This window comes from Puma concolor, chromosome A2, assembly GCF_028749965.1.
Source record: "Puma concolor isolate L17-30 chromosome A2, mPumCon1.1.hap2, whole genome shotgun sequence".
Taxonomy (NCBI): domain Eukaryota; kingdom Metazoa; phylum Chordata; class Mammalia; order Carnivora; family Felidae; genus Puma; species Puma concolor.
The window spans coordinates 9289591-9305145 of NC_141668.1; the positions used below are offsets into that span (position 1 = coordinate 9289591).

The 15555-nt window shown below is 38.3% G+C and overlaps 1 protein-coding gene across 1 annotated transcript in view; it reads right to left on the minus strand.

Moving 5' to 3' along the window:
• Nucleotides 1–15555, minus strand: part of CNTNAP2 (contactin associated protein 2) — a 1981254-nt gene that overhangs the window by 1078570 nt on the left and 887129 nt on the right. The window contains exons 5-6 of the mRNA XM_086687667.1: nucleotides 5320–5523; nucleotides 1202–1386 (exon numbers count right to left, since the gene is read on the minus strand). Of these exons, the coding sequence (XP_086543793.1) occupies nucleotides 1202–1386; nucleotides 5320–5523 (389 nt within the window). The remainder of the gene's footprint in view (nucleotides 1–1201; nucleotides 1387–5319; nucleotides 5524–15555) is intronic.

A 15555-nucleotide genomic window follows, 5' to 3' on the forward strand; every position in this document is an offset into this window, starting at 1 on the left:
ACATGAGTTTTTGGCTGTTTCTCTGATAAAAACAGTGTCACATGAAGGTAAAAGTGGGACAGAAGACGAGAATGGCAGTCAAATCTGATTCCAAAATCTGAGGAGCTAGACAGCATAGGAACACGCCGCCCATCGGCAAATAACCATTGTTCTTTCTTTCATACGAATGTACATTTTTTCTTTTATTTTAGCTGCATTTTTTTCAAAGGGCTCCTGAGTTGTTAGGCTATAAACATATATTAAGTTGTTTGGCTCAAACTATTACAGAATAGTCTAGGATTGCTGTGGAAAAATTAATAACACACTGAGAGTTTTGCGAAGTAAGAAAGTTTGGAAACCTCTTGCTGAATAATATTTCATCCTATTTATTTTAGTGCTACTCTCTTTTTTTCATTGTCATCCTTTTTCTTCTAGAAAATGTAACACTGTTTGTCTAGAACTCTTATCTCTATATGTGATTAACATTTTGTGTGGACATTTTAAGGTTGAACTGCTCTCCAAATAATTTATTAAAAAACCTGAAATGCCAACCTGTATAATATGGGACTATATAGTTTTTATGGGATCGATATGATCAACAATTTTTTTTAATCGTTGGTCATTTAGGGAGTAAAATACGTCCTCTTATTTATGAACAACCTCTTAAAATATTCTATATTTACTTTATTTCTTATATGATAATTATATCTGAGAAAACAGAACCTGACTGAGGAACTATCTACAGTCATGAATTTATAAATGACGTAATATAAATCAGAACTTGGAATTTCTCAGTCAATATTTTGTAATAAATATCAGGCAGCCCTGCGTTTATAATATGATGTCCATCCACCCTCAAGAAGAATGGGTGATTTATAGCATAATTAACTAACAATGGACAGATTACATCTTGTATTTGATTCTGGACTTACTAAATTGCCCTGATGACAGGACAGATGGTCCGTTCCCTTCAAATGATTACGTTGGTACCAAGATTTTTAAAACACTTCAAATACAATTAAAAACTAGAAATTCAGAAATGAATGAAACGACAGCGTGAACAGATTGGGCCCTGAAGTTGAACGATGAGACTTCCCCGGAGTCGAAAACGGGTGGCGTTGGCAGCTACGTGCCTGACGTGCCTGACGGTCTCCCGGCAGAGCCGTGGAGGACGGTGCCAGCCCCCGGGGCCCTCCCGCCACGGCCACGTGCTGGCGCTCACCTCGTAGTCCAGGTCCAGGTAGTCGAACTCTCCGTTGGTGCGGAAGTGCTGCACGCCCCTGTCCAGGGTAAGGTTGATGCTCCGGCCCTGGCGCTCGATGACCACAGAGTGCCAGTGGTGATCGTCCAGCAGACTTCCGGTCGTCACAGACGTGTGGCCGTAGATGGGGCCGAGCTGGTTGCTTCCTGAGTCGTGGGACGAACAGAAATGAGGCAGTGACACCACAGTGACCCTGGGGGGCAGCGGACTTTTCATTTACAGCCATAGGCCGGCGTTGCCCTCAAAAGTCCCGTCTCCTGACACTGCCGTAGGGCCCAGCATGCTTATAACTACGCTTAAAAACAGTTGCATACTCAAAATACATAAAAGTTATTAAAAATGGGAAACATCTCCTTTAAGAACAACAAAAAAAATGAGCTTTTCTCCCCACGGTGCCATGAATTCCGCTAGATCTGATGGGTTCCTTACAGAGTCAGTGCCCATGGCTCTGGAGCAAAGTGCCTGAGTTCTCACGCTGGCTCCAGCAGCGGCTTGCGCCATCATCCTGGGCGAGCTGGCCGCTTCCCTGCACATATGCTGCCTCACGTGTAAGATGGAGAAAAGAAGAGCAGCAGCTTTACAAGGTTGCTATGACGATTAAAGTAATTAGTACACGCAAAGAACTCAACTTACTTCTTGGCAAAGAGTGAGCACTCGCTACACCATGTTACCTGTTAACCGTCTTTCATTGTTGCTGTTATTTTTATTATCGGTCAAGGAAACACAGCATGACGGTTTCCAGTTCTCATTGGCTCCAAAAGCGGTTAATTTTAAGCACAGTGTAATATTTAATTGCACGGAAAATTAACTCGAGTTATATTTTAAAATAAAAACTTGCAAAAAGGTATCTGTGGCATTAATCTAGTTTATGGCAATAAGGCCATAAATGAGAGTGAAAGGGTGCAAGAATCCAAAATGTTTACTCAAGTCTTCTCTGTTTACCGTTCACACGTTTTATACTGCCTTCTATTTTGCCTAATCAAGTATTGCTTTCCGTGGTCAGGCAAAACTAAATGCTATAAAAATATATAATGGTTTCAGAATAAGTAGAATGACAGAAATAAGAGAAACACACAACTGATTAGAGCATCGAATTCTTTCTTTCTTTTTTTTTTTCTCACAGTTAGGATGCTAATGATGTCTCCACCTGACATTTTCTATAGTTTTCCTAGATCGGATTTTCTTTCCTTCTGGTGATGAAATGAAACGTGCCGGGATTGTGACCATGATTGTGTATGGACATGTGGCGGTGGGGCAGAGAGGGAGAAAGAAAAGCATGAACAAGTCTAAGTGAAAGGACACACTCAATTTTATTCCTTTAAATTACTTTAAATGGCTACAAGACTCAGCAGCAGCTAGATATGCCTGATATTTAGGTAATGGCATTCAAAAGGCACAGTGGACCTCTGAGTGAGTCCATTTCCTTGACTGTCATAAATTCCAGTCAATCAATAAATCTGCAAGTAAACTGCTTTGCAGTGAAAAGGTAATGATCATTCTGTGAGGTCACAGGATCGGGTACTTGCTTCAGAACAGTAACATCACACCTATATAAAGCACATGGCTTTTAAAAGGCTTCTCTCTGTGTTTCACTTTAGAAAAAAAAAAAGGAGAAAGGGTTGAAAAAATAAAGATCCTTAGAAATAATTCAACTGCTCTGTGTGTGTGTGTGTGTGTGTGTGTGTGTGTGTGTATGCATATTTGTTCAAGTGTTTAGATTTTATTTTCTGTTATCAAACCTCTCCCCACCCATTTCTGCTTTTCGTCTTCTATTTAAACTTGTTTCAAAAATGATTTAGAGTGGGGCACCTGGGTGGCTCAGTCGGTTAAACAATCAATTCTTGGTTTCGGCTCAGGTCATGATCTCAAGGTTCGTGGGTTCGAGCCCCACATCAGGCTCCATGCTAACAGTGCAGAGCCTGCTTGGTATTCTCTTTCTCTCTGTCTCTCTCTGTCCTCCCCTGCTCATATTCTCTCTCGCTCTCTGTCTCTCAAAATAAATGAATAAACTTAAAAAAAAGAAACTGTCCTTTTTAGTATAATACTGATTTTCAAAGTAATAAAATTTAGTATGTTTGGACCGCTCAGACTGATAAGCATGTGAAAGAGGCAGGATCTGTTTTCATGTTCTAATCTTTAGTTTTGTAGCTTTCTCCTGGGATGCATTTAACATGAGAATTTCAGCTATTAATATATTTTAGATGTAAATTTTTGTAGAATTCTGTTACTCTTTATAACAGAAGACTTTATGGAATTTGTATGATGCCCTTCAAAAAGTTCTTACATAAATCCTGAAATTTTTAGCCAAACAAGAGGCTTAAAACGCTTGAAAACAACAAAAAACCAAACCAAAGAGTAACTCACTCTAGTTCAACTCCTTTTCCAGGCAATATTTCATTTCTCTGATTCCCGATTCTCCGATTTCTAGTTGATTATGTTTGAAAAACTCGCTTCCACATTTCTTATCTTTTCTTAAACCTATGTCAATAAAACTACTGTCCTTTCTATTCCACGGAGAGAAAGGCAGCAGTAACTTCTACGGGGCGTCAGCCAATATTCACCTGCCTGTCTTCCTCTTCGTGACATCTTAGGTGAATCCGAAACATCAGCCACATCTTTTCTCTTCCTGGTCTCTGACACCACTGGTTCCACCTGCCACGGTCCACTCCCCTCAGGTAACACCATGTAACACCTTCTCTCAATCTCATACATGCAACCCCCGTGTCTAACAGGCAACTGAAATGCACCATGTCCATTTTAGACCTCCTCTATTAGAAGAAACTCATGATCCTTTCGTAGAAGACACTCTATAGAGAAAACAGAGTTGTCTCTACTTCTGAAAACGGCACTTACATCCATTAGGTGTCGAGGAATTCTCTTTCGCTAATTCTCTTTCTTTCTAATTACCAAGCAGGCTGAACTTACCGCTAAAATCATGTCCCAACTAGACCTACTTCCCTGCATCTCTGCTGACGGCCACCTCCGCAAGCCAGGGCCATCGCTCACTTGCATGATGCGGAAGTCTGGCTTTGCCTCTCGTGCAAACGGAAGCATTTTATTTTACAGAAGACTCAGCAAAACTTTTAAAAATAAGATCATGAGGCCACATGGTTTAAAGCCTACCTATAGTTTCTCTTCCTTAAAGAATAATATCTAAAACCTTTACCATGCCGTACAGCATCTTAATAGGATTTGAACAATCCCCAACTTCCAGATTTTGTCTTCTCTCCCACTGACTCATTTCATCCACCCCCACCAGCCTCCTTCCTGTTCCCCGAGCAGGCCAGATTTTCATCAGTAGGGATTGCTACCTTGGACTGCTTTTTCTCCTCAACATTCTCATGGCTAGTTTTAGTCATAACTGAGATCTTAGCTTGAGTATCTTCCCGGGAAGGATATTCCTCAATACTTATTCCAATGTTGACCGTTCTTGCCTCTAGTATCCTTTATCATCTTAGCCTATTTAATGGAGCTGATAATACTTATCATTATTTGAAGTCATTGCTTTTGATCCAGTTGTTTTAAAATAATAGATAATATCTGACTCCTCCACTAGGTCATAAATTTCATGAACTCAAGGACCTTCTCTATTTGCTCAACACCATATCTCAGATATTAGTATAGTACCTTGCTTAGGCCAAGAATGTAATAATTATTTTCTAATGAATAAGTATATGCGAATTAAAATGGATTAACCCACTATGGATTAAAAAAATGAATTGAAAACATAACAGAGGGGCGCCTGGGTGGCTCAGTCGGCTAAGCGTCTGACTTCAGCTCAGGTCACGATCTCGCGGTCTGTGAGTTCGAGCCCCGCGTCGGGCTCTGGGCTGATGGCTCAGAGCCTGGAGCCTGCTTCCGATTCTGTGTCTCCCTCTCTCTCTGCCCCTCCCCTGTTCATGCTCTGTCTCTGTCTCAAAAATAAATAATCGCTAAAAAAAAAATTTAAAAAAAAAAACAAAACATAACAGAAACTGCTTTTTTTTTATAATTTACGTTTTAAGGATTAAGGAACATTAACCTTTTACTAATGGGAATACTAATAAAAGGAAAGAATGGGGCCAAAAGTCAGAACATACCTAGGTTTAAGCTGAAGACCAGCTTGGCTTTTTTCAGTTCCAGGGTAATGTAATCCCCTTGCTGTCCTTCTCCATGCAAGATCACCCCTTCACTTTCAGAGGTTTTAAATTTCAAGGCGATGACATCTTTAAGTGTTTTCATCTTCTTGTTTCTGAATCTATATGGTAACACAACGTGGCCATCAAAGTTGATAACATCAGCCCCTAAAAGAAGAAACAAGTAACATTTTATTTCAATTCTTATATGTCGCTACCCACTGCAAAATACACCCACTTCCAATGGATGTCTGCACAGAATAAATGAGAAAGAAGTTTTTTTCCTGAAAAATCTGGAGTCCTGGTTCTTGTTCTATTTCTTCTTTTGGCTTAAGTGTTCTGAAATAAATTTTATGGAGGGTATTCATAAAAAATGATCAAAGGGACCTTTAGTAGCATAAAATCTTACTTCAATTATAATATTAACAACATAAATTCCATTAATTATTTATATGCTTCAAATATTAACTTGGGAGTCTGGAGTTTACTGGAAAAAAGTAATTTTTTAAAAATCTTTGATATATTATGAGATTTTAATATTATCTTTCTCAAATGGGGCTACTCATGGTTTTTAAATATACACTTCACTCACAAATTTATTTTTTGATATAAGAATAAAGGATCCTGGAATGCAAGGTTTGAGGGTGTACTCATTTTTCTAATGGTTTATATTCAACTCCATTTTCAGTAGCCTTTATGGTAGTACCCAGAGTTTATAGCTAATTGAACTTTAAGAAGCTTCTTACTATTTGCTCTTGGACCTCACATCTGCCTGAAATTTCTTGTTAGCTGCATTCTTTGGAAGAGAGAGACAGACTGCCCATGTTTTTTCTTACCATGAGCAAAGACATCCTTACCCATATATGTGTTACAAGAACAAATATCTAGCCTCATCTCTGACTAGAGTAACTCTAATTTGAGTTTAGAGAATTTTATTGAAGACATAAAATTACATAAACTTTTTGGAAGCATGAACAATTTTGTCACCATCCTTAGAAACAGGTGATGGGGGGGAGTGGATTAGTTTCATAATTGCTACTTACTCACACCAGAAAGAAAAATGAAATGTATCTTACTTATTATGCACTATTGGTTAGTAAATTCCAATCCATGGGATGGCTCAAAGATGAACTGTAATTATTCATATCAAGTTTTGAGTACAAACAGAAGCTTAGTTATAATTAGACCTTTGTCATTAAAAATATTTGTAAAAATCCTTTCCTTTTAGCTTTTACTTTTAAATAATAGAAAACCTAGTCATGGGGCACCTGGGTGGCTCAGTCTATTAAGCGTCTGACTTTAGCTAAGGTCATGATCTCACAGTTCGTGGGTTCGAGTCCCACTTCGGGCTCTGCGCTGACAGTTCAGAGCCTGGAGCCTGCTTTGGATTCTAAGTCTCCCTCTCTGCCCCTCCCCCAGAGACAGCTCGTGCTCGCGCTCTCTCTCTCTCTCTCTCTCTCTCAGAAATGAATAAACATCAAAAACAAATTTAAAAAATAAAACAAAACCTAGTCAAACTAGATAGCTTTAATTACTTTAGAATTACAAGCCTGAATGAAGCCCGCCTCTCAGTTTGGGGCAAGGTCTTGCTAAAGAATACCTGAGTGACATTGGAGAAAAATAATAACAAGTTTAAAGTCTCCTGAAGAAATGTTTTCTCATCTCCTGTCCTAGTTCTCTGGCACTCATTTGCTTCAGTTGCCACAGGGAATACTTTAAGCGGGCCACCCCATGGTAGCTTCAGTGGTGGGACAGAATGTAGTCACCACGGCCACATCCACTTTGTGCGTCACTTGCCATTACAAGTTTTGCTCCTATTTAGTTCTTATTTAATTAGAGAATTGTTGCATTCTACAAAGTTCAGAAAGAAAAATATAACTTTGCACTTTAAATTTTCATCCATATAGTCAATTCATTACCGTCCATAAAAAGACCTTCTTAATCAACAGAATTCTGTTCTTGAAGGCTGTAAATCACAGAGGTTTATTTTACTATGGGGGAAAAACCAACCATTAAATTTAGGCTTCTGCTAACACTGCAAAGCCAATTAGACTTTAGCTTAATCATCTATACTGTCACAGCTGAATTCCAATTGCAATATCTTTATCATCTGTGATGAGAGGTAAGAGAGAAAAAAAGTGGAATATGATTATAAAATCCCAGGTTGAATTTATAATCCAGCAGTCAGGAGAAATTACTTTTTGTCTTGAAAAGTACATAAACGAAAAGTCAGGAGGAGGGAGTAAATTCTGAACTCCAGAAAGTAATTTTGCAGTCAATTTCATGTCAGTGACAGTTGAATAATAGACACATCATTGTTTTATACACCTTCAATATATATTAATTGACATAAAATATTCCCCATTCATCTCTCAGGAAGGAAATGTTCCCTGAGCTTAGATAGAAGAAAGAATTCACCCCTCCCCTATCTTCTTCTAAATCAAAATCTACAATCAGTTCCAGGCACAGAATACCACAAATGTTGGTGCCTCTCGTCCTCACTTTTAGGACAATGGAAAAAGTGAGAAGGATGGGCATGGTTGATCTCTTCATGCAGCCCTAGAATTTTAAGAAACACATAAAGGAACCCTATTCATGTGGACCAACACTCATCTGACAAATGGTAAGTGGTCAATGGTCATTCGAGAAACTGATAGAATGCTCTGCAAGCCAGCTCTCTTGCATTATGAAACCAAAGCTGTTCTCCTATGACTAAGTTAAAACTTGCATATCAGTATGTGGACGTGAGCTTAGAGTGGTCTTTGAAATTACAAAATTCCTCTAAATAATCTGTGATATAAAATTCTTACAGAAAAACATACTGTACACTCTGAAGAGAGTCTGGGATATTATAAAAACTATCAGAATTTAATTCTATTTCCTACAAAAATATATTTAAATTTCATTTGACATCTAATACTATGTTGTGCTTATTTTGGGACAAGCCACCTTCCCCCCCACCCCTATTACCCTGATTGCTTATCACTCCCTAGAATTAAGTTTTCTATGCAGTGATTAAATATGTATGGCTGAACTGTTTAAGCAATCTGAACAACAACAATGGCTAGTCAAAGACTGAATGCAAAATCACAGTGCTTCCCCGATTCTGTTTCTAACAATAACTCAGAGAGCTGGTAACGTGCCCAATTCATCAAAATGTCATGGTAGAGAAGGCTGTTTTCTTTTCTTTTTATTTTAATTTCATTGTTAGTCGTTACTTTCCGAATTTGGATATTTTGGAGGAGGGTTTACCATCTAAAGATTTTAATATTTAAAAACTATCTTTGCTATATTTTTTTTACTAAAATATAATGTATGTTTCCAATTGAAAGGAAATTAATACAGAAACAGAGATGTAGAAAGTAAATTCTGAACATAGGAGATCACCAATATGATCAATATGGGCAAAAGGTTGGTGCACATCCTTCTACATTTTACAGTTATTCATCTACCCACCTACCCACCTATTTAATGTGAGGAATTATCCAAACATCATTCTATATAGATATATGCATAGGTGTGTCTGTGTGTGTGTGTGTGTGTGTGTGTGTGTGCGTGTGTGTGTATGGAGGGGTGGAGAGAGAGAGACAAGAATGTCATTTCCTTTGGTTATGGTTCAGAATGTTGACTGATAAGCAGCTTGAGTTTTGGATAAATAATACTTACAAATATTAGTTGAGAAATTGTATGTTTTAGCTAATTCATGTTTTATTGACCTTCATGCACCAAGCCACTTACATAAAGTAAGCATATATATAATTTGAAATGGTAATTTAGCCTATTTGTTTGAAAGAAATAAAAATGTATTTGAATACAGCACTCCAAAATAAGTACTTAGGAACTACTTCTGATTTCCTGTTTTCTTATAAATATTTCACCTTCTTGCAAAAGAACTGAGAATACAAAAGGGTTAAAGAACAAAATAAATGGGGCGCCTGGGTGGCTCAGTCGGTTAAGCGTCCGACTTAGGCTCAGGTCACGATCTTGCGGTCCGTGAGTTCGAGCCCCGCGTCAGGCTCTGTGCTAACTGCTCAGAGCCTGGAGCCTGTTTCCGATTCTGTGTCTCCCTCTCTCTCTGACCCTCCCCCGTTCATGCTCTGTCTCTCTCTGTCTCAAAAATAAATAAACGTTTAAAAAAATTAAAAAAAGAACAAAATCAAAAGGACATACTTCTATTTTACTGAAATAGCTACTCATAATGTCCATTTATTAATTTTTTTTAGTTTATTTATTTTTGAGAGAGAGAGCACAAGCAGGGGAGGGGCAGAGACAGAGGAAGACACAGAATCTGAAGCATGCTCCAGGCTCTGAGCTATCAGCACAGAGCCAGATGCAGGGCTCAAACTCACATATGGTGAGATCATGACCCGAGCCAAAGTTGGACGCTTAACCAACTGAGCCATTCAGGTGCCGCTCATAATGTCCATTTCTGATCATTTGAATCTGCATACACAGAATATGTATGTGTGTGTATATGTATATAACAAATCTATATAATCCATATATACGTATATATATACACAAACATATGGATTACACTCTACTGTTTGGTTTTTGTCAATAAACATTAGTTTTTATGTCACTTTTTTTCCAAAAGAGGATTTTTGCTAGCTAAAAACATACCATCAGTCGGATGTCCAATTTCTTCAATGAGAATTTGTTTTTGCTATTTTCTTTATAATAAAACTTTTATTTTGGAATAATTTCAGATAAACAGAAAAGGTTCCAAAGACAGAACAGGGTTCCCATACACCCTCACTCAGCTTCTTCTACTGTTAACACTGTACGTAACCTGCATGTGTGTCAAATCTAAGACATTAACTTAGAACACTATTCATTGAAATACAGACCATGTTGAGATTTCGCCAGCTTTCACAAATGTCTTGTCTTTTCTTTTTCAGGATTTCACAATGCATTCAGTCAGCATGTTTCCTTAGTTTCCTCCAACTGGTGACAGTTTCTCAGTCCTCTCTAACTCTGACACTTTAGAAGACTACCAGTCTCATATTTTGTTGACTCTTCCTCAGCCTACGTAGGTCTGAATTTTTGAGGAATGGACTGGTGTTATAGCTGTTTGGGGAGACCACCATAGACTTGCGGTGTCATCACTTACCAAGGGAAGCACCATCTCAACGTAACTTCTCCCTAGTGACGTTGGCTAAGGTGCTATCTGCCGCCTTACTGTTTTTCCTTTTGTTTTGTTTTCCTTTTACTCTCTGGGGAAGTGAGTCACCAGGGTTCAGTCCATACATAGGGTAAGGGGAATTAACTCCACCTCATGGAGACAGAAGTATCTACATGTATTGCTTGGAATTCTTCTGAAGGAAGATTTGTTCTATTCATTTACTCATGTATATCACTGTGGGATTGCACATGTTTATTCTTTTAGCTGAACTGAATACTGCCAGTACTCAAAGTGTTCCAGCTTTGGCCATCAGGAGCTCTTTCAGACCATCTCTTTCATCTATTCGCTCTGTGGCACCTCCTGCTCTGCCTCCCCTCCCCCTTCGCGTTCTCTCTCTCTCTCTTTCTCTCTCTCTCTCACTCACTCAATTCCTCACTTCCTGGCACTACAAAATTCTCTAACTTCATCTTGCAATGTCCTTGCCCTGAATGTAGAAATCAGACATTTTTCCAAGAAGCCCCAAATTCGCATGGTACTGAGAAACTTACAGCTTGTTTTTTTAGTTTGCTTTTTAGAAAGCACAAAATAGTTTTTCTGTAAATATACATAATTGTAATCTATCTGTATTTTATATCCTTTCACACAAACAGATGACTGAAAGAAAAAGGACACAAATTTATGAAGTATTTCTTAGTAGCTGATTTCACAAAGATTTGCTATGATTTTTTTTTTAATTTTTTTTTCAACGTTTATTTATTTTTGGGACAGAGAGAGACAGAGCATGAATGGGGGAGGGGCAGAGAGAGAGGGAGACACAGAATCGGAAACAGGCTCCAGCTCTGAGCCATCAGCCCAGAGCCTGACGCGGGGCTCGAACTCACGGACCGCGAGATCGTGACCTGGCTGAAGTCGGATGCTTAACTGACTGCACCACCCAGGCGCCCCATGATTTGCTATGATTTTGAAGCTCTCTCCATTTCAATCAAATCTTTTTGCATAGTGACTTTTAAAAGCAGTAGTAATATTTAAGTGATTACTGATTACTATTTAAATACAATGAAGTGACTATTAATTTTTTTTTTCATGTCTTTATTTTATTTTGACAGGGAGACAGAGTGTGAGCAGAGGGAGGGGCAAAGAGAGAGAGAGACACAATGTGAAGCAGGCTCCAGGCTTTCAGCTGTCAGCACAGAGCCCAGTGCAGGGCTAAAGCCCACAGACCATGAGATCATGACTTGAGCTGACATTGGATGCTTAACAGACTGAGCCATCTAGGCGCCCCTGAAGTGACCATTAATTTAAGTGGTAATCTAAAGGGTTTGATATTTTAAAATAAGTTGTTTTATTATCATAAAATATGTACTCACTGTAAAAATTTTATATCATATATGAAAGCAAAAAAAGGCCATTTACATTATATACAATTATACCACATAGTTATCAAAATACTCAATGTTTTTCTATATATATTATTCCAGTATTTTTTCTGCTAAATTTTTCTTCAATGAAATTTTCAATGGCTACAGAGTACTCTACTGCACATGAGCTTTAAGTTTTAAAAATAATTTCCTATTTTGAAAAAAAATAATTTCCTATTTCGTACATCGTATTATGTAAGCTCTATGCTCAACATGGGTTTTGACTCATGACCTTAAGATCAAGTGTCACATGCCCTACATACTAAGCCAGCCAGGCACCCATTTTTAACATTACATTTATATAAATACATACCCAGGCCACTTTCAATAGTTTGAAATATATCTCTGGAAGTAAAGCTTAAAAACACTACCAGGTGAAATTTCCTTAGTTTTGTAAATGTTGCATAAATGCAAATCTATATATTCTTTTTTAAAGTATGGGTATCTTTTTTAATGTTTATTTATTTTGAGAGAGAGAGAACATGTGTGTGAGCGAGGGACAGAGGCTGAAAGGGAGAAAGAAAACCAAGCAGGTTCCACACTAACAGCACAGTGCCCGATGTGGGGCTCAATCTTACAAACCACGATATCATGACCTGAGCAGAAAACCGAAAGTCGGATGCCTACCAACTGATCCAACAGATGCCCCATTTTATTTTGAATACGTTGACCATTCCTTACAAAACAGCATGCCTGCTGCCATCTTTACTCTCCATCTATTCAACTCACTTCTATTCTTCACAACATTTATCTCTACCTGACATGTTCATGTGTTTATATATTTACAGCATGATACACATTCCCCTCTTCTGAAAACATATGCGTCAGAGACTTTGTTTTCCTTTATCCTGAAGCCCAGTACTCAGTGCCTTAGAAACAGTTGGGACTGGGGCACCTGGGTGGCGCAGTCGGTTAAGCGTCCGACTTCAGCTCGGGTCACGATCTCACGGTCCGTGGGTTCGAGCCCCGCGTCGGACTCTGGGCTGATGGCTCAGGGCCTGGAGCCTGCTTCCGATTCTGTGTCTCCTTCTCTCTCTGCCCCTCCCCCCTTCATGCTCTGTATCTCTCTGTCTCAAAAATAAATAAAAACGTTAAAAAAAAATTAGAAAAAAAAAAAGAAACAGTTGGGACTCAGTATTTGTTAAATGATTTCATGTTGTCATTCATATTTCAATAAATTGGATTAAAGTATTAAATACACTATTGTTTTACTTTTTCATTAAAAATCAGAATCACCAGATAGGAAGAAATTTCAAGAACCATTCTGATTCCCCTTGGGCATGACAATTTTTCATATATCCAAGGTTTCAACTATCAGAAGAAAAGAATGGTAATGTTAGGCTATTTTTTGTGTGTGGGGGGTGGAGGGATACAATTCGTTCCATTATTATTAATTAACTTGGTATTATTCAACCAACAGATATTAACTCTGGAAGAACATAATCTATCTCATCTCATCAGCACACTACTCTGATCTGATTAATTTCTTTCTTCTAAACCACTGCCTTTTCTTTCAATATACCTGTGGTTTAAACCTAAAGAGTTAAAATAGATTCCAAAATGTCAATAACAGGTAATTTAGAATAATAGCAAAATAAGCCTTTTCCAAATACTTCAAAAATTATCTAGATATAGACTCTGAAAAGTCACTTCTATTTGGGGGAAGTAATAAAACAAAAACCTTCAAGGCTCTTACATGAAGGTCAGCATCTCACAATTTGTGCAATATTTCTCCTTAAATTGTGTTGCTTTGCCCTTAAGTACTTGATAACTTATGGCAGAAAAACAACATCAGAGGAGTCTGATTTTATTTTTCCATAGGATTGGACTCTGGTATCTAACTGCCTGGAAGATCCACATGGACTTTCCACAGGTAAATCTAACTCTATGCATCCAACACATAATTCCTTCTCTGGGCCGGCCACCTCTGCCCTTGGATCCATTATCCAGTCACTCAAGACAGAGACCTGAGGCTTTCTTTAGTGTCTTCCTATCTTATGCAGTCACATCTGCCCAGTTCCAAGCCCTGTGAAATTTAAAATGTCTATGTTTTCTTTGTTTCTTTTTTATTAATATTTTATTTATTGTCAAGTTAGCTAACATAAATGCAGTCTTGGCTTCAGGAGTAGATTCCCGTGATTCATCACTTGTATACAACACCTAGTGCTCATCCCAACAAGTGCCTTCTTCATACCTATCACCCATTTACCCCACCCCCATCACCCCTCAGTTTGTTCTCTGTATTTAAGAGTCTCTTACGGTTTGCCTCCCTTTTTGTATCTAATTTTTCCTTCCCTTCCCCTATGGTCATCTGCTAAGTTTCTCAAATTCCACATATGAGTAAAAGCATATGATATCTGTCTTTCTCAGACTGGCTTATTTCACCTAGCAAAATACCCTCCAGTTCCATCCACGTTGTGCAATATACCATATCTTCTTTATCCATTCACCAGTTGATGGACATTTGGGCTCTTTCTATAATTTATCTATTGTTGATAGTGCTGCTATAAACATTGGGGTGCATGTGCCCCTTCGAATCAGCACTCCTGTATCCTTTAGATACATTTCTAGTAGTGCTATTACTAGGTTGTAGCGGTAATTCTATTTTTAATTTTTAGAGGAACCCCATACCGTTTTCCAAAGTGGCTGTATGAGTTTGCATTCCCACCAACAGTGCAAGAGGGTAACACTCTCCACATCCTTGCCAACATCTGTTGTTTCCTAAGTTGTTAATTTTAGCCACTCTGACCAGCATAAGGTGGTACCTCGATGTGGTTTTGATTTGTAATTCCCTGATGATGAGCAATGTTGAGCATCATTTCGTGCGTCTGTTTGCCATCTGAATGTCTTCTTTGGAAAAGTGTCTATCCATATCTTCTGCCCGTTTCTTCACTGGATTATTTGCTTTTTGTGTATTGAGTTTGGTACGTTATTTATAGATTTTTGATACTAACCCTTTATCTGATATATCATTTGCAAATATCTCCTCCCATTCCATTGGTTGCCTTTTAGTTTTGTTATTTCCTTTGCTGTGCAGAGGCTTTTTTATCTTGATTAAGTCCCAACAATTCATTTTTGCTTTTATTTCCCTTGCCTCCAGAGGCATGTCAGGTAAGAAGTTGCTGGAGCCGAGGTCAAAGAGGTTGCAACCTGTTCTCTCCTGTAGTTTTTGGTTTCCTGTCTCACATTTACATCTTTCATACATTTTGAGTTCATTTTTGTGTATGGTGTAAGAAAGTGGTCCAGGTTCATTCTTCTGCATGTCGCTGTCCAGCTATCCCAGCACCATTTACTAAAGAGGCTGTCTTTTTTCCACTGGATAGTCTTTCCTGCTTTGTCAAAGATTAGTTGGCCATATATTTGTGGATCCATTTCTAGGTTCTCTATTCTATTCCACTGGACTATGTGACTGTCTTTGTGCCAATACCATACTGTCTTGATGATTACAACTTTGTAATACAGGCTAAAGTCTGGAATTGTGATGCCTCCACTTTGGTATTCTTTTTCAACATTACTTTGACTATTCAGAGTCTTTTGTGGATCCATACAATTTTATGATTGTTTGTTCTAGTTCTGTGAAGAATGCTGGTGTTATTTTGATTGAGATTGCACTGAATGTGTAGATTGCGTTGGGTAGTATTGACATTTTAACAATAA